The 26,588-nt window shown below is 39.0% G+C and overlaps 1 protein-coding gene across 4 annotated transcripts; it reads left to right on the forward strand.

Annotated features, from left to right (window-relative positions):
- Positions 1–263: 263 nt before the first annotated feature.
- On the forward strand, positions 264–23,603 carry tfap2c (transcription factor AP-2 gamma (activating enhancer binding protein 2 gamma)). 4 transcript variants are annotated; one of them, XM_034166070.1, is made up of 8 exons: positions 264–397; positions 4,323–4,784; positions 6,461–6,512; positions 10,926–10,982; positions 11,476–11,698; positions 15,441–15,559; positions 20,777–20,918; positions 22,110–23,603. In XM_034166070.1, exons 1-8 carry the CDS (start codon positions 368–370, stop codon positions 22,402–22,404), a joined length of 1,380 nt encoding a protein of 459 aa, XP_034021961.1. In that variant the 5' UTR covers positions 264–367; the 3' UTR covers positions 22,405–23,603. The 4 variants fall into 4 exon arrangements, with proteins under 4 accessions (XP_034021961.1, XP_034021964.1, XP_034021960.1 ...); XM_034166069.1 differs by lacking the exon at positions 264–397 and adding an exon at positions 3,404–3,986; XM_034166073.1 differs by lacking the exon at positions 10,926–10,982.
- The last annotated feature ends 2,985 nt before the right edge of the window (positions 23,604–26,588 follow it).

The following is a 26,588-nucleotide window of genomic DNA, read 5'->3' on the forward strand; positions in this document are numbered from 1 at the left end:
TCTATCTATCTATCTATCTATCTATCTATCTATCTATCTATCTATCTATCTATCTATCTATCTATCTAGATAGATAGATGTATAAACATACATTATATATATATATATATATATATATATATATATATATATATATATAAACTTTTCCTCCTTGATGCAATATGTCATAACTTGCATAATGTACACTTTATGTGTCGCATAAGTTCTGTGTTTTAATCGATTAATTCCCTTTTCTTTTCGACTCTGGCTCTCAGGTGTATTGCGCGCAGCAGGGCGCATGCGCAATACACCTGATAGCCATCAGGTGAAGTTGGCGCAGTGAAGCTTCTCATGGTTTCACTCACTCTGCGTGTCTGTGGGTTTGCAGATGTCTGTGCTGGAGAGGATAGACTGGAGGGTGAGTACCGACTGTGTTTAGGCCTAGTGTTGCTCTTAATGTTCCATCCGTGATTCCCCCCCCATTCTTTAATTATTATTTATTTTGCGCTGCGTACTCACCTGTTTGTTGTGGCGCAACGCCGTGCGCACAGAACAGCCTGATTAATATCATTTTGTTTCTACTCGCAGCACCTTTGCTATGAGGATTTTTTTTTTTTTAATGTAGACGTTTCGGCACTTTAGGATAGATTTCCTACATATGTGTGAGTCTGTTTTATTTTTATTTAATTTTTTTACAAACACAGGGGGAAAATAACTGAAGCCAAACCTCAGTGCGCAACATGTCCAAAATATATAGTATATACTTTTTAAAACCGATATAATATTTAAATAAATCATACTGAGGCGCATTTCTGGGACAGTTTTGTTCGGTATGTGAATAAAAAGAATCATTTCAAATGATATGCAAAAATCGCAGAGATTAAAAAACTCAAAGAAAAAAAAACTGCAACAAAAAATAATTGACAACAAAGAGTGGTAAACTGCACATAAAAAAACAAGCACAGTGTTGCGTTTAAAAGTGAAAAAATTTGGGTGAACTATCCGATGATTTGGCAAGAACTACATGATGAAATCATTATTCATAATTATTATTTTGTTGTGTGTCTTTGTAGCATCTGCTATAAATTAATTAGATTTTTATACATAGATTATTTTGTTTAAGATTTTGAAATTTGGTTTTAGTGGAATCGTAAATAAGAAAAAAAAATGCAGAAACACTTTCCTCATATTTGTGTACGATAGCATTTTGATTTTAATGTTTTAATGTTAGTCTACCAACTTGCTTATTTATTTATTTATTTATTTATTTATTTATTTAGCCAGTCGCTGTTACATTTTATTGTCTGTTTTGACATTATTTTATTGCTTTGGCTTAGTGTCTTTTTGGTGTATATAAATGAAATTCTGATCACACAGCTCCACACTCATTATTCAGTGTTCATATGAAAATAAATCACACATAGGGCATAACTTTTTATCACACCTGTCGTTATTTAGATCATGATGTCATTAATATGTGTGTGTCAAGACGATCAGGCTCTACAGATCATCCATGTGGAGGACAGACTACTGACCACCTCCAAAATACAAAAAATAAACCTAATTTGTCTTTTACTGTGCAGTAAAATCACACAGGTGTGAGTTTTAAGGTATTAACTAAAAAGCATCTGCACTGTTCGTTATAAGCCAAAAAGAAATAAATAACAAAACGTCTTTTGTCTGTGAGATGCATATCAAAGCTTCAGAGCAGCTTTGGGAGACACTGGGAAGCTCCACCAAAAATGTAAATGAAGTTCCAATAAAAGAAAAGGAAAAGAAAAAAAAATAGTTTGTTGAGATCCTTTGAGCTTCATGAGGTTTTTGAAAGAGTGATGCTGCAAAGCCCCCAAGGATTACTGCGGTTTGAAAGCATTGATGCATCTCGTTCTGTTTAGCCCTTCAAATTGGAGAGACACGTCACTGAGCTTGATGTCATTTTTGGTGTCAAAAAAACAACAAAATGTGAAGCAGTGACTATAAAAGGTGCTTTTTTGCACCCATGCATGCACACGCAGAGAGCTGTTGCTGCAAACATGCAAAGGTGCAATCTGTTAAAATAATAAATACAGTTACCTGTGTAATCTCTAAATCACTAAAAAGCATGTGTTTTTCCTCACCTAAATGACAATGATTTAAATGAATTTCAGTTATTATTAGTCTGTCAGTCCACAAGTATTAAGAATAAGAAAGAACTTTATTAATCCCAAAGGAATTTATTTTGCCAGAGTGCTGAAAGAGTAAACATTGCTTTTTTAAAACTAGTCTTGATATTTGCAGTTTTATGTCACTGCTATTTCACCACAGCTGTAACATAATTAATTTAAATTGTTAAAAAAAAAATCCAGAATTGAATGCAACTGTGCAATGACAAAGGTTTATATTCTTCAATGAACACAACTATGAAGCAGGGTGGAGAACAATATCAAAACTACTTAATAATAATAATAATGAATGTAATATCATTGTAAATATTAATAGATTGTAGGCTATTTGTTTCATGACCTATATGAAAATGAATGAGTGTCATTTTTCCTAATTACACAATGATGTGATTGGTTGAAAGATACCATGACTGTTCACACCTCAGTTGGGAGCAGTACCTCACCAAGCAACCACAAGTTGTTTTTGTTCTGGCACCAGTCGATTACATTAAAATGTTTCAAAGACATCTACATTACACTTTAATGAATGATGAAAAGTTGCCAAAAGTCTAACATTTATAAATAAATAAATACTGTGGCTACTCTTCCACTTTCAAAACTAGTTTCCTTTTTGATGATAAAACATAATTTCCACCTGCAAATTAAAATGATATTGATTTGTTTTAATCATATTTTTACACTAAGTTTGTGATGTGTGATGATTGGCTTTGTCCCTGAAAGTGCACATCTTTTGGGATTTGTAACTTGTTAATTGATTAATTTAACGGGAAGAAATCTGACTTAATGTGTGTTGTTAAAGGAAACTGAAATTAGATTTTCTGCTAACGCTGAAATGAAGAAGGAAAAAAGACAACAAAACACTACATTTTTAAGCAATATTATAAAATGCATACACTTTTTTCTGAAAAACATTTCCAATCATCTACATATTTAAACGTTTTTACTTATATGCTTTATTGACATTGCTTTAAAAAAATCTTCTGTGTCTTGCACTACTTTTATTGGGTTAACTTTTTTTTTATTTATTTCACATCATGATGTTTCTACAGTTTTGTGTATGTGTTCTTTTTTATTTCCTGTCAAGCTGTTTAAACTGTCAAGTTTTCAGTTAAAATACTCCAATAATCCTCAAGATTCAAAGCTTTTATTGTCATATGCACAGTAAAGAAACATGTTTCCCTGTGCAATGAAATTCTTACTTTGCTGCCACACTGGATGCCCATATATATATATGGGCTCAATGTGTCTGTGAGGATTTTATAATCCTCAAACAGGTGCAATCCTCCACAATTAAAAAAAAAAAAAAAAATACATTTTTCCTCTGGTGGCTCTGAGCGTGAGGGCGGGGTCAGCCCAGGCGTCACGTGGTTGCGTTTTACAGGCGGACGGGAGCGTGATTGGACAGACTACCTGCCAATCATCGACTCTTAACGGCGTCTGGCTGTGACGTCACGCGCAGGGTGCAGCCTCCCGTGTGCAGATATAGAACAGCGCTGATTTTTTTTGTTTGTTTTTTGTTTTGTTTTTGCGCACAGAGGACCGAGCGTCGCTGTTTGTCCGTCAGAGGAAGTTAAGCGTCTTCTGTCCACTCACAAAACTGTGCGGAAACTTCTCTTTTCATAGTTTTTTTTTTTTTTTTTTTTTTTTTTGAACTTCACAGCCGAAGATTCATGAACGTCCGGAACTTCCGCAGGTTTCCACACCTGGATTAACGACCAAACACTTTTTGAGTCTTTTTTTTTTTTTTTTACACCCATACAAGGAAAGATTTTTTTCCCCCCACTTTTTCCTGCTAAAATGTTGTGGAAATTAGCCGACAACGTCAAATATGAGGATGACTGTGAGGTAAGTTTTGACAGTGTAACTTTTTTTTTTTTAAGGGGGGGGGGGGGGGGGGGTTAAGTGTTGTTTTAGTGCAATTCTGCCACCGTTATTTTTTTTAATTATGTATAATTCAGAAGTTGCTTAAAAATCCATATTGTTATTAATATTCTGATCACGTTTCAATCTTAATTTATTAAGTTTTTTTGTTTGTTAGTTTTTTTTTGATGACGCAAATAATTTGTCTCGTGAAACGAGTTCCTTTGCGGAGGACAGACGCTCGCGCCTGGACGCTCGCGCCCCCTTTCTGGACGCGGTTCCCGCGCTGTTCTCTCACCGCGTGTCTCTTCCGTCCCCCAGGACAGACACGACGGCAGCAGCAATGGGAACCCGCGGCTGCCTCACCTCCCGGCGGTCACTCAGCACCTCTACAGTCCGTCCCCGGCGCTCTCACACTCCACCACCTCGGACTTCCAGCCGCCCTACTTCCCGCCGCCCTACCAGCCGCTGTCCTACCCGCAGTCCGGAGACCCGTACTCCCACCTGGGCGACCCGTTCAACATCAACTCTATACACCAGCCCCCGTCCTCGAACCAGCAGCAGCCATGGCCCGGCCGTCAGGGCCAGGAGGGGCTGGGGGCCCACGGCAGGACCGGGTTGGCGAGTCAGATCCTCGGCCTGGACGGAGGCTCGTCCGGGGTGAGGAGGGAAGGCTTCCGAAGACCCGAGCTCATGCCCCAGCACGCGCACAGCATGGACACGCCTGTGATCGGCGATAATATGAACATGCACGACATGGGACACGGGCTGGAGGAGGTCCAAGTGAGTCTGGTGTGCTTTCAGATCAGCAGTTTGTGTGATTCATCTACAAGTCATTGATAAAATGCCAAAGTACAACAGTTAAATAAATAAATAAATAAAAATCTCAAAATCTCCAAAGTCTAAACACATGAGTCAAAATTAGGTTTTTGACTTGCAAAAACAGCTGATCTGGTTTGCAAATTAAAACATTTTAAATTTACATTTACATCAGTTCCAGATGTAATATATATATATATATATATATATATATATATATATATATTTTAAAGAAAACCAGGTGTGTAGTTTAAAACAAGATTATATTATCTTAAAAGCATGTTTCTGTCTGGTGTGGAGAAGTTAACCCCCCCCCCCTAATTTGACTTTAAATCCACTTTAATGTCCATCTGAAACCTGACCACTGTTTTAAAAATAGTTTAAAACCATTTAGACAGATATATCCTTGGAGCAGAATCAGTTTAATCCAGTTGTTTATTTTATTTAAATAAAATTGTCTTGGCTATCTGGTTTAAAATTAATTCACACATTCTTCAAAGCAGCATAGTTTCAGTCTTTCCTTTAGATAATTGATAGCCAATTTAAGATGTTTAGACCATCAAGTGGAAAAAAAAAATCACATCTGGTTTGATACCAGTTTGAATTCTTCTCTGTTGACATACTTGGTGTAGAATATTTTAAAACTAAATTATGTTGAATTTAGCTTCAGTGTAAATACATTTACTGGTATGTTAGACCTGCAAATAAAGAAAATTATGGTTTAAAGCAACACAAAGCATCTTTAGAGAACTTTTATCTTTAGTTTATTCACAACATAGAATAGTTTAAAATCAAGCTATCTCTAAATTATCCTCCATAAGACATTTTGTTGCTGGGCTAGAACAATTTATACAATCAGAATCAGATGGTTGCTGGTTTAAATCAGTTTGAGGCAGTTTGAAAGCAGCTTTATATCCAACAGTTCAACATTAGTTTCTCCTTGGTGTCAAAACTGCTCTTGGTGTGGAGTTTAAAACCAGTTCTTAAAGTTCTTAAACCAGTCTGCAATTTTTTTAAAATTATTTGCAGATAAGACATTTTGCTGTTGGTTTACACTAGTTTAAATCTACTTGAAATCCATTGAAAGTAAGATGTGAATAGCTTTAATCATTCTATAGCAACATACATTAAGAGAAATTCTAACTGGCCAGTGGAGTGTAGTCTAAATTTTAATTGGGTTTAAACTAATTTATGATTGTCTTAGACTTGCTGAACACTTTGGGGGAGTTGATATCTTTGTTGAAACCATTTTAAAGCACTTTGAACCAAATTTTCATTGGCAAAGAAGGTTTAAAATTACATTATTTATACTTTTGCCAAATTATAGACAGCTTATAATATGTAGGGCCAGTTATAAGAACATATCTGGCTTGTATCCATTTGAAAGCAGTTAAAGTCCTTTTCTGTCACGCGTGGTGTGGAACAGTTTAAAACTATTCAAATCCAGTTTATTCTGATTCATTAAAACAGTGCAGCTCAAAGGCTTCAGCGAAATAATTAATGGCCGCATATGTGAATCACAGGAATGTACGTTGCAAGAGTTGTCGTCTGTATTCTTGCTCTCAGCATATTGTTGGTTATTTAGTGTGTTATTTGTATTCTTTTGCTGATTATTACTTGTATTGTTGTTCTTTTATTAGCATGTGGACGACCACAGTATTATTATGGCAGATCAGACGGTCATCAAAAAAGGTGAGTTGATCTCCAATTAGTGCAAGAAGCAAACATTAACTCGTTTAAAACAAACAAACAAACAAAAAAAAAACATGCTGCCTGGGGTGCATGTGTATTTGTGCCACCAAATAAAGATATAATTACTGGCAAGGGCTGGAAATTTACTGTAAGGAGCACATTTTGTCAGTAGCTTGGAAATGTCACAACAGTTACTTGTGCATTGGCATGTCGGGGCACTCTGAGAGCGCAGCAAAGGCGTGTATTCATGCACGTAGTGCATACAGCGATAATCCTCACAGTCCACAGATGCACTTATCTAAGCTCGTCCTGATCCTCACTCTATTCTGTTGCTGAAGGTGCTTGATGGGCGCCCAGTCGGAAAAAGTGATCCCTTTCTCACACACGCACACACACACACACAAAAAAACAAGCTGTAGGTGACATGACATGGAAGTTGAGCAATCTCAAAACCTCGATGTTGACTGTGAGAGGAAAGCTTTGGGTCATCGTCAAGCTGGTTAAGTCTTCAGTTGTAGCTCCCTTCAGTTAACATGAACAGAAAATTGCCAGCTGATCCCAAAGTTGTTTTGCTCTGAAGAAGCATTATTATTATTATTATTTTATTTATTTTATTTTTTTGGATGGGTGTGGCTTTACACTTGCATGTCAAGGACAGCTGAGTAATTTGTCGAGACATGAAATGCGTTGAGTGAGAACTTATTCCTGCTGTTTTGTCATCAGAGCGCCATAAACCAACTGTGAGTCAGTGGGAGATCAGTTTGAGCAACAGTCCTCCTTTATTTGAAGCTTACAGGCAGAAGGAACAGAGAGGAAAATGTTAAAAAAAAAAAAATAATAAAATATATATATATATATATATATATATATATATATAAAAAATTATGTATGTGGGTTGTAGTATTTTACTTTTTCAATAAGGCAAAAATAGGTCACCATGTGTCTTAAAAGTAGACATTAAAGTTTACAACAAAAAATATTTTGTTGTAGGATGCGGGGGGGGGGGGGGGGGTCTATATTTAAAAAAGGGCAATATTTCATAGCTGAGGTGCCATTAAAATACCATGAACTAATACATTTTTAAAAAGTTACATTAGACATAACAGTTCAGTCTATTTTTCAAATTTTATTGCAATTTTGTTTTTAAAATACAGAAAAAATATCTGTAAAATGAAATGGAATAAAAAAAAAAAAATTATTTTATAGTGTTTATCCATGCTATTTGCATCCATTCTCAAACTTTACAATGCCCCAGCCTGCTTTAATTTAAATTTTGATCGGCATGTGAGACAAAAAGTATTTCTACGTGTGTGTGTGTGTGTGTAAACAAACTAGCTCATTATGAGTTTGTTTTATTACCTATGATTACGTTTTAAAAAAATGAATATTTTTGAGTAGTTTAAACTTTCTATTCCAAAATAGGAAATTAAGTGTTTTTATTTTTAATAGCCTCTCTCAGACCACCTGCCGTACCTTCATGTGTCTTGAGGGGACCCACACTTTATTTACTGCTGTCAGTGGGGATACTACAGCAGCCGTACTGCAGATCAGAAGTGCCCAAATTCTTTCCTTTAAAGGACTATCATATTAATGTGGCTGGAGAGACCACAGGCCAAAATAAATGTTGTGTGAATTACATACAATTAAGTGTATTTCCAAATAAAAACACTATTCCTTAATCTCAATGAAAGAAATGTATTAATTTGTTGAGAGCTTGTCAGTTGTCCATGTGACCCTAAACAAAATGTGTGGACTAAATGTGGCCCACGGGCTCCAAATTGAGCAGCTCCGCTGTAGATCTAGATGCCCAGCTCTGATTTTCTGCCCTCCCCCTTATTTATTTATTCATTTATTTTTGGGCATTGCATTTCCATAATTTTACATGTCTTATATTTGATACCTGTCTTTTCATATTTTTCACCTGGAATTCGCTGGATGTAAAGGTGGGCCTTTACACATGCACTCATATCCAAGCCACATTTAAAAAATAAATAACTAAATTAACCTTTAAAATGCTTGAAGAAACAGACAGAAATGCTTCTGTGAGGCATTTCTTTGTCTGTGTCTTTAAAGGTCAACAAAGCCTCAATCATTTTGTCAGCTGGAGAACAAGGGTTACAAGCACTTGTTTTAGCTTGGGTGTGTTCAGCACCAATCACTGCTACCCACCACAAGCGATGAATCAAGTGCAAGCGATGAATCTGGATGTGTCAGAATAACAAGGAAATTCTGATCTGTGTGTTTTGAGTCCCATTCACATTGACGGTTATCTGATACGTTTCTGACTTATTTCCACACATGCATGTTGCCGAGATCTTATCTGAGCAAACCTGATTCAATAGGGGTTATAGGGTAACTGTTTACATAATCACAGTTCATATTCCGTCTGAGCCAGATCCAGTCAAAGAGATGAAGGAAGTCACTTGAGCTGCTGTGGGCTGTCCCCTGAAATTGGTATTACCAGCATTGCAGTGTTCCCAAAATTGCATGCTTTCAAATATTCCACTTTTTTGACATCTAAAATTAGTAATTTCCTTTGTCCATGTTTTTTTTTCTGCACTTTAAAGATAAATATCTCAAACTGACCCTCACGTGAAAGAGCCCACTTTTCCGCTCAGTGGCTCACTTGTATGTGGCAATGTAAGTTTAGCTTTAAAACCTCTGGTGACGCATCCTGAAAAATCCCAAATTTCCATTGCAAAGCAATAATTGGTATCTGTGACTGTTGCTTTAAATAGCAAAGAGCTGTTGCTCACCACGCCTCCTCATTAAAGAGAGGGCATGTACGACCAATGTAATGGCTGGACAGTCCGCCCATTTCCTAGACTCCGTGTAAGTGCGTCACATAGAGCGGGTGGGTGTGTCTTACAGAACAAGCAGGAGTCCAGGTGAAGTATAGCTGGAAACTAAAATGAGGTCTGGAGAATTTTGCTTATACTAGCAGAAGAGTTTCGGCATACACTTTTAGAAAATGGTGAGACTTGTGACACTCTGGGCTAAGTCTTGATAGGAGGCACACAAATGAATTGCGCAGTGAGCACAAATCCATTTGGGGCCTACGTGAGTGCACATGTACGCAGCAGGAAATAGGGGGCAAAACTGGGTGCTAGGCACAGAGGAGTTGGATTTACTGTGTTCGTTCATTAGGCACAGGTGTGTTGTAGTCCTAACATATCAACCAAGCAGAGCATCACATGCGCTTCCCTTTAAACTGCCAGGTTTGCCTTTCTGTGATATTAATAAAGTGAACAGAGTTCTGACAAGTAAATGGATTAGCACAGAGTAGTGCACAGTGGCCACCAAAGCTCCCTGAGGTGAAGCAGTACAGAGGGTGAGAGAGAGCAGGGTAAGATAGTGGGGTCTTTTTCCCCATAAAGAACAACGTTGCTTTACTTTGCAACCTCCTATCACAAACATTGGTTACAAATGAGTAGGTCATTGAGGTGCAAAAGCTTAATATTGTCATATTATTTATAATATGTGTTACCTGAGATTTGTGTGTTCCTGCATGACTGATAAGACATTTTGAGCGAGAGGGAGAGATGGAGAGACAGTTCTCATACAGTGTATTTTTATTTCCTCCCTCTTCCCACTCTGTCTACAATTATCAAAATCAGGTCAGTTTTTAAATGGTAATGTGAATGTAGGTGATGTGACGCAAGTCTGATACCCTCACCCCCAAAAATCAAATCTGATAAGGACTGTACACAAAGATCAAATGTGCATTACATGCAGGTATAAATAAATGAATAAATATAATCCAAGTCACTTCAGGTATGGCAATGTGAATGCAGTTGAAATGACCCAAACCTCAACACCTCCAACCACCATCTTAACTGTTCACATTGCACAAAAATAATCACTTTTTAAAATTAACAATGATAATAAAATGAATGAATATAATTAATATATGATTATATATATATATATATATATATATATATATATATATATATATATATATATATATATATATATATATATATATATATATATATATAATTAATAAATATTCTTATGTCACATTCCTGCAAAAAATAAAAGGGAATATGGCCTGAAATATGAAGTTGTTTCAAGATAGAAGAATTTGTGATTCTCATGAATGGTAAAAAATAAAAATTGCCCCCTCCGCACCATAAAATATACCTGCTCACCTTACTTTGAAAATTGTGTGACAATAACAGTTTGAAGTTGGGTTCTTTATAGTGCTGGCAGAAAGCAGCGTGCATGCCGCTGAACCAACCGGCCCGTATGTTCCGGAAGCCGGTGATGGCTCATTATTGCTGTTCCCATGCTCAAGGGCACGCTATGGGCAATCTGGGTTTCCACTTGTAAACAATGGCATGTCATTCCCAGTCGTGTGCTCTGGAGGAATCCTCCGACACCTATGTGACGCTGTGATTTCTGTCTCAGTATTAGGACTACGAGGTGGCAGGAACCTTGATCGCTTACAGAGGACTTATTATGAGGGTGGGTGAGGATGAAGATAGCCCTTTGTTTTGTTTTTTGTTTTTGTTTTGTTCTTGTACTGTACTGTTTGTCTGGTGACTGTCAGTGGTTTGCCGCCCCCCCCCCCCCCCCCAACCCAAATTCCGCATTTGATTACAAGAGCCTGTGAGACTTAAACAATATTGTGTGTGTGTGTGTGTGTGTGTGTGTGTGTGTGTGTATACCTGTTTGTGGATGTGTTTGGCATGAGGGCATCCAATGTTTGGAAAATCTGCACAAATTCCAAAATCTACTGCAGTCGTTTGTAGTGTGGCTTTGCTGTCAGGTTTTCTCAGTGGAGCAGAGCCGCACACACACCACAGACTCCACGCTGCACCCACAGGATCATCATGATTTGGACTTCAAACAAATAATGTTTCACAACCTCAATTTGCAGCATCACAGTGTGTGTCTCTTTTGTTTTTTGCCCTGCGTGCCTTCACTTTATAGCTAACTTTGACCTACTTCCTTTCAGGTCCCATCATGCTACCCAAAGGTAACACTCTGGGGCTTCCCTTCCAGAAGGAGTCCTTGCTCGGGATGGTGTCAAACCCCACAGAGGTCTTCTGCTCCGTGCCTGGCCGCCTTTCTTTGCTGAGCTCCACCTCAAAGTACAAAGTCACAGTGGCTGAAGTCCAGAGACGTCTGTCACCCCCAGAGTGTCTGAACGCGTCGCTGCTGGGAGGCGTTTTACGCAGGTGAGAGTGCAGACATTCAGTGTGACAGCGGCAAGTTGACATCTGATTAACACAAAAACAAGGGGAACTAACCCAAGGACAATGAGTTTTTATATTTAAAGCTGGTGACATGGTTCTCCTTTTGACTTAAGCCTGGTTCACACAGCAGGATAATTAGGCCGATATCGGACCTGATCTTCCCCTTCCGACAATCTTAAGGACGCCCCGACAATCGTGATGACGTCAAAGATAATCTTATCAGATATTCCTGCCGTGTGTGGTGTGTTCAGAGTGCTCTGATCTGCTCGGAAGGTCGTCAGGAGCACTCCAATCGCAAATGGGGATATTCAACGTGTTGGATTTTTTTTGGCCCGATATCGCAGCGTGTTGTGTCCTCCGACCACAAACGAGCACACAGCCTGCTGACTTGTTTCCACTTGTAAACAATGGCATGTCATTCCCAGTCGTGTGCTCTGGAGGAATCCTCTGACACCCATGTGACGCTGTGATTTCTGTCTCAGTATTAGGACTACGAGGTGGCAGGAACCTTGATCGCTTACAGAGGACTTATTATGAGGGTGGGTGAGGATGAAGATACTTATTATGAGGGTGGGTGAGGATGAAGATAGCCCTTTGTTTTTTGTGTTTTTTGTTCTTGTACTGTACTGTTTGTCTGAATGTGACATGCAGCCAATCAGAAAGCGAGGTGACGGACGTACGGAGTGGAAAATAAAATCAAAACAGCTGTTCTGACTTACCAGAAAGTCCGGTGGTCGCGCTGTCTCCACTCCTTTAAAGAACACCTTTTCTTTTTCTTTTTGTGTCATTTTCCCTTCTGTTTTAAATAGTCCACAAAGTACCTCGTTTGTTTACTCTGAAGTCACGTTTAATCACGAGAGATTTTGCGAGATTTCCTGTCTGAACTGTAAATGTTCGTGTGTGAAATGTGTTTGTGTGTGGTGGTGTTATTACCGTGTGGCTGAACACCACACACTATACGACCAAACCTGTTAGAGCTATGATTTTTTTTATCTTTACATGTGTGGTCTCTCAGGTTTTGGAAACCTAAAGATAATTTTAAAATCCTGTCGTGTGAACCAAGCTTTAGTTGCCATGCATCATTCCTGAAGCTCAGCTGCTTGTAGGAAGCCACATTTTGAAGAACATTCTCTGTGTGATTGGCAATTTATCTTCCCTTCATCCTCCTGGGACGAGTTGTATCAGTGCAGTTAGCACCGATCTCAAGGTGCTGCACACAGAGCGCACGCCTGTGCACTGTGCATTCCAAGTGTTGCATCAACACTTGGTAGGTTTAAGTGTTGCAGAGCAGCTGACCTTATAGCACATATGCTAGTGTGGAGGTCCCCTGAGGGGTCACAAGGTTAAAAAAAAACAAAGCGACACCTCTGGCTGGAGAATTTTGTGCTGGCGGCGCATGTTTGCTGCTTCCCATGCGCCCGCATTAATGCTGACATACACTCGCAATTGCAGGCGTGTTTAAGTAGGTCATTCAAGAACAGGGAGGGGGAATCATTAGTTGATGGATGGGAGGGGAGTGGAGGAAGGGTTGGGGTGCAAACGCCTCCCTAAAGATACTGCATCTCTCACCCGCCGCAGAGAGGGAGTGTTTGATGGCCAGTCACGTGGAAAACCGAATCGGCTGTGGCAAGTGGAGTGTTTTTAAGTGTTTCTGCAAGGGTGTGTTTAAGTGATTTCTGTGCTATGGCCATTAAGTGAATGCATTGTTTGTGTGTGGAGGGGGAGTTAGAAATGGCATAAGAGCTTGTTTGTTTTAATTATTTGTCATAAGTTTCACAGCTGTCTGATTCTTATCTGCTGCACATCTTACAAACACCTGATGGGTCGCTGTTGCAGTAATTAATGCATACAAAAAAATACAAGTGTAATCTTTGTGATTCTTAAAATGCCGGGATTAAAGGCCATAAACAAAAACTCACAGAAAGTAACTGTGATAAAGCAAATAAAGTGGCAAATGCCTAAAAGTTGTTCATCCTAAAATGTTTTCCTACCATGTTTCCCGTCCTGTCCCTTGACTTCTGCTGATGTCGTTGGGCACCAGGGAAGAACATTTTTAAAGTACAATGTCCTTTTTGTACAGTTTATCTCAAAATGTTCAAAATGCATACACATGAGGTTAATAACTCCCCCCCCCCCCCCCCAATAAATAAAATTTTGACCTGCTGGACTTTCAGCTGCTTTCGTTCTCTCCAGTACACTATGAAAGTCAGTAACTTAAATAGTTTTATGTTGCAATAACGAATCCATTTTAGCAAAAAAGTCAGTGCTTCTTTTTAAAACCCTGTCATTTTTGCACGTTGGTTCAGTAAAGGTTGTAGCGTGAGTGCTGTGACGATGCCTCCTGGGCCTGGTTTCATAAAACAGCCTAATCTTTTAGTCTACTAGCGGTGCTCTTTAGTGTTCCAAAGGAACAACGTCAGACCTAGCTGCCAAAAGACGGTCTTGGGAGGAGAGCTCAGTGTCCATCAGAAGATTGCTGAACCAATTGCCCGATGTGCAGGATAAGTGCCGAGCTAACATCCCTCATGATTCGGCACACAGTCGACTTGGAGATGTGGGTGGTGTCGCCGATAATCTGCTGAAAGGTCCTACAGGTTTAAAACCTCAGCACATTCAAAACCCAAAGGGCTGGCAGGGTGTTGTTCCTCCTCATCTGGTGGTTGATGGCTGGAGCTATCCTGTCTACGATGAAGAGGATTGTTGGTAAATGGAAGCAGTATCACTGTTGAATCTCTGTGTCCGTAACATCTCCAATGGATTATTCCGTTCCCAGAACACCCGCTCCCGCCGCAAGGCTCTCCTTCCTTCTTTATTTTAGTTTTGTCAACTAAAATAAGATGAGCCTCCTCTGGAGGAGGCTAAAAACTTTAGTCGGCTAATGCAAAACCTTAGCCGACTAAGCATTTTGTGTAACGGCTAACATCAAAAGATTAGTCAACTAAGTGAGTTTAGTCGGCTAAACAACATTAGACTGCTTTATGAAACCGGGCCCTGGTGATGCATTGCAGTACTCTGGCGAAAATGAATAAATAAATAAACACATCATATATTCAGCAGCAGCAATGTCATGTTGCTACACTAAATGCAGAAATCTGTTGAAATCTGTTAAATGTTGGCAAAAATTTAAATGGATTCTAAAACATTAACCATTGTTGGATGTTTTTCAACATTTTTCTTGACAGTGTTCACTGTGACCGGAATGTGAAACTCTGTTTTCCTTTCAGCACTGCAGTAATTCAAAGGATCACCGGGAATTGCTGTCAGACTGTGTTCTGTCATTTTCAATGTTCCAAAATGCTGAAATTACATGACTTTGTGGGGAGAAAACCACCCAAATAGATGAATTATTCACTGTAATGGATTTCTTATCCTTCTCATAAAAATATTTTATTTAATTTTACGTGTTGACAAATTGCTGCCAGTATTCCAATGTGTGTGCTAATTGTTAAGGTGTACCATTACATGAAGCATGTCAGGACACATTTATCATGCTTCTGACACTCGTCATGACTCATTATTCCATGGAGTAGTTGACTTTCAAAGGTTTCACAATACCCATTTATTAAAAAAATGATACAGGCTTCATAATACAATCATCATTATACACAATGTATGGTTCCACTTCTACTAATTCTATATATTTGACTAAACCATGCAAAGTGGTCAGCACGGCTTGAATATTTTTTTTTTCTGTCAACTTTTTAACTACTGTGTTCTTGTGCAGGGCAAAGTCAAAAAATGGCGGTCGATCGCTGAGAGAAAAGCTGGATAAGATTGGGCTCAACCTGCCTGCAGGAAGAAGGAAGGCGGCTAATGTCACTCTGCTTACCTCACTAGTCGAAGGTAGGAGCCGTCACTCAGGAGTGCAGAGAACATTCTCCGGTTTAATTGCTGGTCGCACCACTTGGAATGCCTTTTGCAATTTGTCAGGACTTCGGCACGGTTGCTTCCACATAGTGTTTCATTCTCTAAATGTCATTCATGTGATCATAATTGCCGAGATATTCGCAGGTTAAAAAAAAGTGGAGCAACTCAATACTTGTCAACTACTTGTTCTTTTGTTGCCTTTGCAAGTTTGTGCATTTTAGTTAAAAATCAGATGTGTGAGTGTGACATCATTATAAATGTCAAATGTTATGATAATCTGTTGATCGTTTAAATCGGTTGCAAAGAATAATTTTCAGATATTTGGTGTTTGAGACAAGCTGTTCTAAAAACCAAGGAATAAAAATGGGTGTTCATTGCTTTTAAAATCGTTCAAAAATGTTGTAATCTTGTTCAAACTATAACCAAATTGATTATTCAATGTGGTGATTGGCAGACAATCAACTATTTTGTCAAGTAATTATTGATTTAAAAAGTCTTGTGACATCTTCTCAAAATTTATTTTCAGATTTACTTCAAATTGGTTTTGCAATGACATTGACAGAATCGTCTAAGGAGGTTCAAATGTGTTTACATCTGGTCTAAATGACAATTCTTACTTTTCAACGCATGTAAACTGCTATAAACTAACAAAATGTCTTAAACTGGCTTTAATGTGGTTCAGTAAGAAATAGTTAGATTTTAACTGGATTTAAATTGTGCCACATTTAGAATAGATTAAAATAGCTTTAAGATGCTTCAACCTTGAGCTGTTTCTGCATTTGTTTCCAACAGGTCAAAATTAATGGCAAACTGTTAACAGGCTAAATTTTGGATACATTAATTTTGAGATGTTTAGTTATTCAAAAAAAAGGAAGTCATTTGAAGACAACTTCATTATTCATACATGGACACCTACAAAGAATCCAACTACTATGAGCAGTTAGACAGCCACAGCTTGGTGCCCATAGAAGAAATGATCGCAGAGGAAACGTGCAGACATAGGGTGAACGTGCCAACTCCACAAAGAAAGGAAGTGGGCATGACTGGAATCGAACCCCCGTTCTTCTTGTTGTGCAGTATGAGTGTGCACCGCTGAGCCACCTGTGGATTATCCACTTACCATCAAATATGGTAAATGCATAAACAGACTGCTTTCATGCGCAGAGTGTTTTACAGTGATGCTTCACATTCATCCATACACACACCACTGTCAGGGTGCTGCCATGCAAAGCACTCAACTGCGCACTGGGAGCAACTTGGGGATTAAGGACCTTCTGGTCTGATGTTGATTTGAACCAAGGATCCTCTAGCTACAGACCCACCGCATTAACCTCTCGACAATCACCCTAATAAGTTCTGCAATATGTACATGTTCCAGGGTTGGACCAGTTCCCAGCGATCATTGGGTGATGGGTGGGGTTCCAACCTGGTCAGGCCGCCAGTCTGTCACAGGGCTGACACACACACACAAACTCATCAATCAGTCATCTAACCTGCATGTGTTTGGAATTGGGAGGAAGCCGGAGCACCTGGAGGGAAGCCTTGCAAACTCCACACAGAAAGGACCAATTTTAGGATGTTACACAATATACAGTACAGTCTTGAAAATATTACAAATACTTATTGCTGTTATTAGTGTTTGCAGAATGCTCAGAGAATGGCACACATCTGGTGTTAAGGATCTAGACTTTGATGTAGAGATTAGTGTAGTTGCCTCACTGACAGGACGTATAAAGCATCTCCTGTCATCAATTTATTAACTGTGCAATGATCCTTCAGCATGATCACCATATTAGTCGTTTATCACGCCTCTCCACCACGGGTGTTTTTTTTTTTTTTTCTTCTCTTGCTCTCTGCATGCTTAATTTTTGTAACTGGGCTGCGGATTTTGTGCAGGAGAAAGACTGGAGGCTCTTGTTATTTAGAGACCTTCAAAGCTCAGTGAAGCCTTGTTATCTTGTGTTCGCTCTGGTGTGTTCGCACCAGATGACCTTAAAGCTTGTGCTTCTGAAGAGCTGCCCACATCCTCAAGTGATGTACATGTCTATCAATAAGTGATACTCTTAGTGCCACGGGCACACTGTGTTAGCATTTATCCACGTAAGGCCATTATCACCATGCAAGATAAACCACCCTCTAGACAGAAATACGTTTGTCTCTATAGCACGTCTGCCCTCTGTTTCAGAAACAAAGCACAGCTCATTATTCTGCATTTAAACTTCTCCTTGTGCCTGTCAGGCCTGCACATGAGGGCATTGCCATCATGCAAGTGGAAGCCTCCAGTGCTGAAAGATGAAACCAATGTGAAAGTACCAAAGCTTGCAGTTTCTTCAGCAGCTTCTTGAGGTTGACTCCAAAAGTGAACTAATCCCCTTTTTTTATATTGCTCATCAGTCTAAGCTATTTTAAGATGGCTACATTAGGGGTATAGTCACTTTGGTTGACAGGTATTGTGTGCTGGGTGTGGACTGCCACCATCTGCCAGGGCCTCAATGTGTTTGTCCTTTCTGAGCATATGACTTGCTGTGGGGTTAATTGTACTAACTGGCCATCAAGAAGTCTGTGCTCCAGTATTTACACTTATTGAAACTGTAGTATTATTTAATTTGTATGTTTGCAAAGTAGGAACTATTTAATGGGATGGTGATGTTGGTTTCAGTGATGGTGTCATGGTAATTGAGGCAATATGGTGGTCATAGTTTTTTATATACCTGCAGCCAAGTGACACGTTAAAAGAAGGTCCAGTCTGCAAAAAATATGCATTTGTTATGCTTGGTAACGGAGACTGGGGCGGAGTCAAGTACTGCCAAGATGGTGACATCTAGAGCAACCCCAACTTTCGCTTCAAACCAGCTCTTCTGAAACTCTTTCGGCGAGGTCACAAAGGGTTTATACTATATCCGGTGTATATACAGTCTGTGCTTTCATGTTCTAAATGGATCAGTCAGGGAAGTTGCACATCTTAATCATCCTTCAGTCTGGTGGATTAAAAGACGTAGTGTGATAATCCCTGTAATGCTGATCTTAATCTTTCATACATAGTAGTTGTTTAAGGTCTAATGCAGATTTGTTTTGGCTCCATAAAGAAATAAATCTTTAAGGGCAACATCAGTTCAATTCATACTGAAATAAAATACTTTTTTTTTCTCACAAATATTACTGACACCTACCATGTGTGTTTAGCTTATAATAGGATTTGAGGTAAAGGTTTGATATTTAGGCAGCAGACTTGATTCAGTGGTTTATAGTAGAATTTTGGTTGTGTACTCGGAGCTGTCAAAATGTACATTTGTAACACTCGTGAGCGGAATCTACACTTTCTAGAAACAGTGCTTTTGTTACTCTGTTATTTTACAAACATCCCTTCAGACTGATTGATTGATTTAAATTTTTCTTGTAAATGTGTTAAACACCACTTAATGGTGTCCGTCCCACATGTGCTAATTGGAAAGTGGTGACAGCCATTTTTCCATGACCTCCAAATCAGAATGCTGACATCAAACCTGGAGGCCAAAGTTTGACAAATACGGTCATAAAGAAAATTGGTTCTGACAGTTGGACACCCCATCTACATAACGTGCCATTTCTTGTTAGAAATTGTTCTTATGAAATTCAGCATTGCTTCTGTCGCCAGCACCATGGTAAGCTACTCTGATATATTTCATATATAACTATCTGGTGTTGCAAAAATGTTCCTTCTTACAGGTTAAAAAGAAAAGAAAGATGGTTATTAAATTAAAAATTGGTTTGTTACACCTTCTATCACCTTACAGAAGGAATAGTGATGCTAAAGAGTTGGACAAAATGAGTGGTGCAGTCTTCAAATAAACTTAAGAAGTGCTGTTTGACTTGTAGTCTGTAAAAGGTGATACGGTAACAACAAATGTAAGAAACATTTGGGTAGACGTAACGGATTACCAGACAGAAAATTAAAACCATACAACTTGGTTTAACTTTAATTAATGGTTAAAGGAGGCAGCAGATTGCTGTTGCAACAGTTGTCAAACTGCACTGAATTACTGGCAGTTTTACATACAGGTTATCTGTGCAATCTGTAAATAGAAAATGTACTTTTAAAAACTGGTTTGTGGTTTTCAATTTTAAATTTTTTAGTATTCAGAATGGAAATACTAACTGCCTGTGAAACTCCATTAATTGGCTTGTTTTAGTGGTAGTTGTCACAGCAGTTTATATGGCTCAAAATATGCTAAACCGTTGTATTACACCTGAGGTACTTCATGAATGTGTTTATTAAATATGGATTGTTGAATAGAAATGTTTGTTATTGTTAACACTAATGTAACTAATGTATATATAGTATGCATAATTTGAGTGTATTTTGTTGCTCATAAAATAAAAAAAAAAATTGAAAAGAAGCTTGGAAAATCCACTTTTTTTCATCACATATTATAACACGATTGGACCTCACTTTTTCAACCAGGTCATATTTTTTTCAAACCAACCTCAAGGCAATTGCATTGTGCGTTAGTCAATAGAAAACCAATGAAATGAAAAATTAAAAGTAAATAAAAGGCCCTTGAGTCAATTTTAAGTACAAAAAAATTTAATTAAAAAATGACCCTTGCGGATGTTACGCCGTCTGTCAAAACCAAGTGGGAGATATAGATGGTTAAAAGTCGCATAAACTATAGCTAACATTTACACTTAGATGGGCATTCTACTTTGAAATATGTATTCTCCGATATACATCGTCAATTTGTATAAAAGATACGCCTATTAAGAAATTATAACAAGTTGAAAACAACCTGAGAATTGTCTGTCAAAAATAACATCCGCAAGGGTCCATACTCTTATTAATTTCACTTTTCCATAATGGAAAAGTGAAATTTTTAAAGTTAATAGTTAATGCGTTATCTTGAGCTTTGTGGTTTATGAAAGAAATATATGTGTACTACAATTCCAAACTAGTTTGCAATAAAAACATGTAACTTGAAAAATTGACCTTTGTGTTACACTTTCATAACACTTTAGCATATTGTGAGCCATATATTAAGAGGTCAAGTGATAACTTGAACACTCATGGCCAAAACCAACAGCAGGAAGTGAGAAAATGTAGTTTTACAGTTTGGATGGACAATCATACCTTTCTAAGGTTTGATCAATTCTTTACTGCTGGTCACGGAGGCATTTTGGGCTGTTAATCTTGGATCCCTTTCTTTTTGCTTCTTTCAGGTGAAGCTGTACATTTAGCAAGAGACTTTGGTTATGTATGTGAGACAGAATTTCCTGCAAAGGCAATTGCCGAGTACCTCAGCAGGCCGCACGTGGAACGCAGCGAGGTTAACTCTCGTAAGAACATGCTCCTTGCTGCCAAGTAAGTGTCTTTTCACAGTGGATGTCTGGAATGATGCCTGCTAAAGGGGATGGGCACAGCTAACCTCAAGGCTAACTTCAAAAATCACTAATCCGCCATCTTAATAGTTAACTGTGATCCTGCTGAAGCTACAGCTAGCTAATAATTGCATTTATTCTGGCCTGACCTTCTGCTCCTCCGTCACTTCGAGGTGATGTTTATTGCCTTTGTGCAATTTATTTCATGTGGAAGCTCCAACAAGAACAAAGGTGTATAATTTTCCAGTTTGCGATGGTTTTGAGTATTAACATCGTTTGTTAAATAAAATTTAACTGCTGACTAAAAAGCTCCCTGTGATAGACTAGTATCCTGTCTAGGGTGTACCTTCCTTCTCACTGTATGACTTCTGGGGGATTTGCTCCAGCTCCCATGCCTTCCTTGTAAGGACTATCCATTTTCTACACCCATTTATTATAAATGGGTGTAGAAAATGGCTGGTCATGGTAAATGGACTGCATTTATATAGCACTTTTCCATCTGTATCATAAGCTCAAAGTGCTTTGCAATTATGCTTCACATTCACACTGATGTCAAGGTGCTCACTACACACCAGGAGCAACTAGGGGATTAAAGATCTTGCCTAAGAGCCCTTAGTGGTTTTCTGGTGTGCTGTGGTTTTGAACAGAGGATCCTCTGGTCTGAAGCCCAATGCTTAACCACTAGACCATCACCTCAAACTAAAACTTAATTAAATTTATAGGGAGCTGAATGGTCCACTAAAAGTTTTCAAAGTTAGCTGAAAAGCTACTCTGTTTATGAAAAAGGTCATTAGTTGCTGGCTGATTAACTTAACTGTGCCCACCACTGCCAGTTTAGACAATAATAACTTTCAGTTTCTATAGTGGATTGTACTTTTATGTCAACAATTGTATAGCAGAGTTGCCATACATAAAAAGTGTACAATAAACCAATTAGTATAGGGCACAGGCTGGTACATAAGGTTTTATAAGACATACAAGGTAATCGGGTGCTAGTTCATTTAAAATTTTTGTAAGCTTTACTAAAGCTGCTACTGTGAGAATTCTGCAAATTCTGATGTTGGTTTTCAGTGATTTTTAGCAAGAGCCACAAAGTTCATTCTCAGATAACCGGCAGACACTGAATGCAGTTAAACTTCTAAATCCTTGCTTTTCACCGTTTTGTCCTTTTTAGGCAAATCTGTAAGGAGTTCACTGACCTGCTTACTCAGGACCGCTCCCCTCTGGGAAACTCTCGGCCAGCGCCCATCCTGGAGCCCACAATCCAAGGCTGCCTGACCCACTTCAGCCTCCTCACACACGGCTTTGGATCTCCGGCCATCTGTGCTGCTATGACCTCGCTTCAGAACTACCTGAACGAGGCTATCAAACAAGTGGACAAGATGTACATGAGTTCCGGGAGCGACACCCAGGGGTCCTCAGACAGTGGGAGCAAATCGACCGACAAACTGGACAAGCACAGGAAATGAGGGCTCGGAGGATAATCCATATGGACTTTACAATGTCCGATTCCCTCATCTCCAGCCTGTCTGCCCTTTTTTTTTGTTGTTGTTGTTTGGACGTTTGACATCAATATGTAGTATTTTCACTCTGTGAGAGACGAGTTTGTGCACACAATAGAATTTGCATCCTTTTTATTTTCTAAGAGCTCCTCAGAGCTTGTGTGCATTATATGAAATATCAGCCCGCATCTGCCGTGAACAGCCGCTGACTGACTCTAAGATCAACCCTCTCAGGGTGGACCACACGCCACAGCGTACATAGCACTGTGCAGCCCAGTTGCTATTGTACCGATGCTACAGCTGTGGGTCCTGCACACTGAAGAGCAGAACAGGAACAAATTACATTCAGATTTTTATTTTTTCTTTTCCTCCCCTCCTTGGAGGACATCATTTCAAGATGAGCTGCTGTGGCTTCGAATTCTTCTCAGCTTTCCTCCCCTCCTTCCCTGTCTAGAAGCAAATCCACTGATTTCCTGTCTCGACGGAATTGCTTTTTTTGTATGAGAAAGGGAGAAGAAGACAGTTATTTTGTATGACCACTTCAAACTGTTTTCAGTGTTATTGTGCTTTGTTCCCGACAGTTGGTTCAAATCTTACGTAGGCTCGAACTGGAAACATCTAGTTCCGGTTTGTGCGTATGTTTTCGCTCAGAAACCAGAGAGTTTAAAGAAGGTTTAGGACAGAAGCCCCTTCAGTGTTCATACAGCCATTCTTACTGCATCTTTAAAACCTGGCAGACTGTAAAATATAACTTTAATGGTTGTGTTATGAATTGGTTTTCCTTTGTATTTAAAAAAAAAAAAAAAAATTATCAGCATACCAACCAGTTCAGTCCTGCCGGAGTGTGTGTGTGTGTGTTGTGAGAATGTGTGTAAATGTACATACTTTCTTTTAAAGTGTTTTTAATTAGACATTAAATCCAAAAAATAACTTTTATCCGGAGTCATGTCCTGGCTGTAAATATTTTCTTATTTATGTCATAATTTAACGGGCTTTTGTAAATAATGGTTTTATTCTGGTGTTTGGTTTAACTTTTGATGATGTGTTAAACTTCTATAAATGTTTTTTTTTTTTTTTTGACATTTAGAGGTTAGGAAGTGGGCATGACTTTTTTTTATTATTATTATGTACAGAACTGGAAAAAAATAAAATCAACTCAAGTTCTATCCGGTGACTCGGTTAATAGATAGCGCTTTCGTTCCATAGCCTCATTTTTCAGCTGTTTCACAAATGATGGTCAAGTCATGTGTTAGAAAAGTTTCCTATTAATAAACAGGAAAGACCACATAGAAACGGAACAGTAGCCTTCATTATCCGCTCGGGATTCACAAATAGGCTCACAGAACGCTTCGTGTGAGGAAAGAAGACTCACAGCCGAGAGCAGAAAAACAGTTTGCTTTTGTTTTAGCTGACACACAGTGCTCGGCAAAATTTTTAGGCACCTCAGCTTTGTGCTTTAAAATTAGTGAGTCAATGGAAAAATAAATTACTGTTGACTGTCCAGATATTACCCTTTTCTCCAAAAGCAAGTGAGTCGTTCACCCCATATTTCATTAAATTAAATGATTATCAAGTTGAAGATCCATTTTTGAGGCGGGGAAAAAAATGTAAGACTACTCTACACACAACACAATCACCACTGATCACTGTGGTCAATAATAGTTAATTCAATATATTTAAAACATGAAAAATGTCACTTGAGTAAACACACACACACACACACACACACATTGCATCCAGAAAGTATACACAGAACTTCAGTTTATGTTACAGCCTTATTCCAAAATGGATGAAACTGATTTTTTTTTTCCTCAAACTTCTACACAGAATATTGCAAATGCCTCCAGGCGGCTTACGGTGTACTGGATTTGTTTTTTCCTTTGTCTTAGAAGAATGAGCAGTATCAATAAGCTGCATGTTAAGTGCCATTGCCACTCGTGTGCGTGCAGTGGTTCCAGCGTGCAATGGTACAAATCATATGGAACCACAATTGCACACTAAATGGAGAACAATGGCAAATGGGACAAATGATCCATGTCATGTGGTATACAAACCACCAATCAAATGACAAGGATCTATTCAGGCTTGGTATAAAATCATTTTCAGAAGACATGAGTAATTGGACAAATTAAATTACAAGCAGTCACAATTTTTTAGTCAGAGGATGGACGTATGAATGTTTCCAAGTCACTGATCATGTTTTGGACTTCATCATTAAGAAACACAAACACTATTTTACTGTGCGGTAAATCTGTCTGAAGTAGGCAGTTTTCCAAAAATGAGTGACCGTGCAAGGAGGAGACTAGTGTGAGGGAAGCCACCAAGACACGCATGACGACTCTGAAGAAGTTACCGGCTTCTGTGGTTCTGTGTGTAGAGAAACTGGATTGTGCAACATTTGCCTGTTGCATCACCAGTCACAGCGTTGTGGTGGAGTAACAGACAGGAAGAGTTTGTTTTTTAAAAAAAAGACCTAAAACTTTAGCTACACTTTGCTGGAAGACTCCATCCCAGTGTGTGTTTTTTTGGTGTGTGTGTGATACTTGTCTCTTCTACTCCACTGTGAAGCTGTAAGCGGTGGACTTTATTCATTCACAACCAATGCTAAATACACTCCATTTATATAGCGCTTTTCCATCTGCATCAGACACTCAAAGCGCTTTACAATAATGCCTCACATTCAACCCGATATCAGGGTGCTGCCATACAAGATGCTCACTACACACCGGGAGCAATGGGGGATTAAAGACCTTGCCCAAGGTCCTTGCCCTTAGTGATTTTCCAGTTGGGCTGGGATTTGAACCGAGGATCTTCTGGTCTCAAGCCCAATGCCTTCACCACTAGACCATCACCTCCCCCAATAATAAAACCTGTAAGTCCTTCAGTACTCTCATGGGAGTCCTGGTGGCTTCCCTCACTAGACTCCTTTTTGCACACTTCCCCTATTTTCTCGAGCATAAGTCGCACCTGACCAAAAATGCCTCTTTGGAAGAAAATAGACATAAGTCACAGCTTTTTCTGTTATCAGGTTTTTAATTTGGGGGTTTTGTGCATTGTTGTGTACTTTTTATTATAATCATTCTTATTACCATATGCATGATTTTTTCTTTTGCTTTTTTGGTATACAGGTTGGCTCATCTCCCAGACTACTAAAAAAAACATCTTGCATTCATTGGAACTGCCTCCTCCAGACATTATTGTTTGTATTTTTTTAATTATTAATGTAACCGGAAGTCCACAGCATATTCAGTGAGTTAAAACTCCTGCGCGGATTTTGACAAAATTTTCACCACAGATAGATATTAATCCATGGATGATAAATTGTGGAGGTGATCTGGATCTGGATCCGTATTCTGGATCAGTATTTCACTTTGTAGACTTTTAAGGATTATGTCAAAACCAATTCATGGATATGACATCATGATGTAAAACCAAGATCAGGAAGACACTATTATGTATCTGCTTGTGAATTAAATATCAGATTGGAACATCAGTCGGTTATTGCGTTGTGTTGTGGAGTCCGGCTCACGATGTGACTCGCATATCTTTTATTTTGAGTCCCCGTCAACCCTTTGCGGACGTCAGAAATCTTGGATTGCTCTTGTTTATCTATTTTTTTTTCCTTCATGTGGACCTACCTACTTGTCAGTGACCTTCTATGTGAAGTTTGGACAAACGGCTCTGGTGCTTCCTTTGATGTCTGTGAGGAAAAAGTGACGGAGAAACTCTGGCTGTGATTAACATGTGGAGCTATGTTGCTTAATCATCGCTTAGTCCGTGCTGATTCATGTGGTCTGTCTGTTTATGAGTTTGAGAAGCTCCAGCGTCTGATCCGTCTTAACATCGCAGCAGCACTGATTTACATTTGTCACGGTGACTTTGAACGCACGCAGCGTGATCCGTGACCTCGTTGCATCTGTACGACGTTTTAAAGCCCTGCGTCCACCTTTGGAGGCCACTGCACCTACTCTTTGAGCCTTGAGTGTGAGTTTTTCCGGGTGCTGGAGAGGCTGCAGAAGTGCGGCAGCAAGCAGTTAAAACAAGTATCGGCCGCTCCCCTCCAAACCTGTTCAACCAGAACTGTCAAGCTGGTGGCTTACTGTCTGTGCAGCGGTTGACTTTAACTGCCTTCAGTTTACCGGCTTTGGCCT

Source organism: Thalassophryne amazonica, chromosome 3, assembly GCF_902500255.1.
Source record: "Thalassophryne amazonica chromosome 3, fThaAma1.1, whole genome shotgun sequence".
Taxonomy (NCBI): Eukaryota; Metazoa; Chordata; class Actinopteri; order Batrachoidiformes; family Batrachoididae; genus Thalassophryne; species Thalassophryne amazonica.

Bases quoted from the DNA above. Each gene is read 5' to 3' on its own strand.
- tfap2c (XM_034166069.1), top strand. From the start codon at position 3,939: ATGTTGTGGAAATTAGCCGACAACGTCAAATATGAGGATGACTGTGAG. The intron at 3,987-4,322 runs GTAAGTTTTGAC...TCCGTCCCCCAG, and splicing joins AATATGAGGATGACTGTGAG to GACAGACACGACGGCAGCAG. The intron at 20,919-22,109 runs GTAAGTGTCTTT...TGTCCTTTTTAG, and splicing joins AACATGCTCCTTGCTGCCAA to GCAAATCTGTAAGGAGTTCA.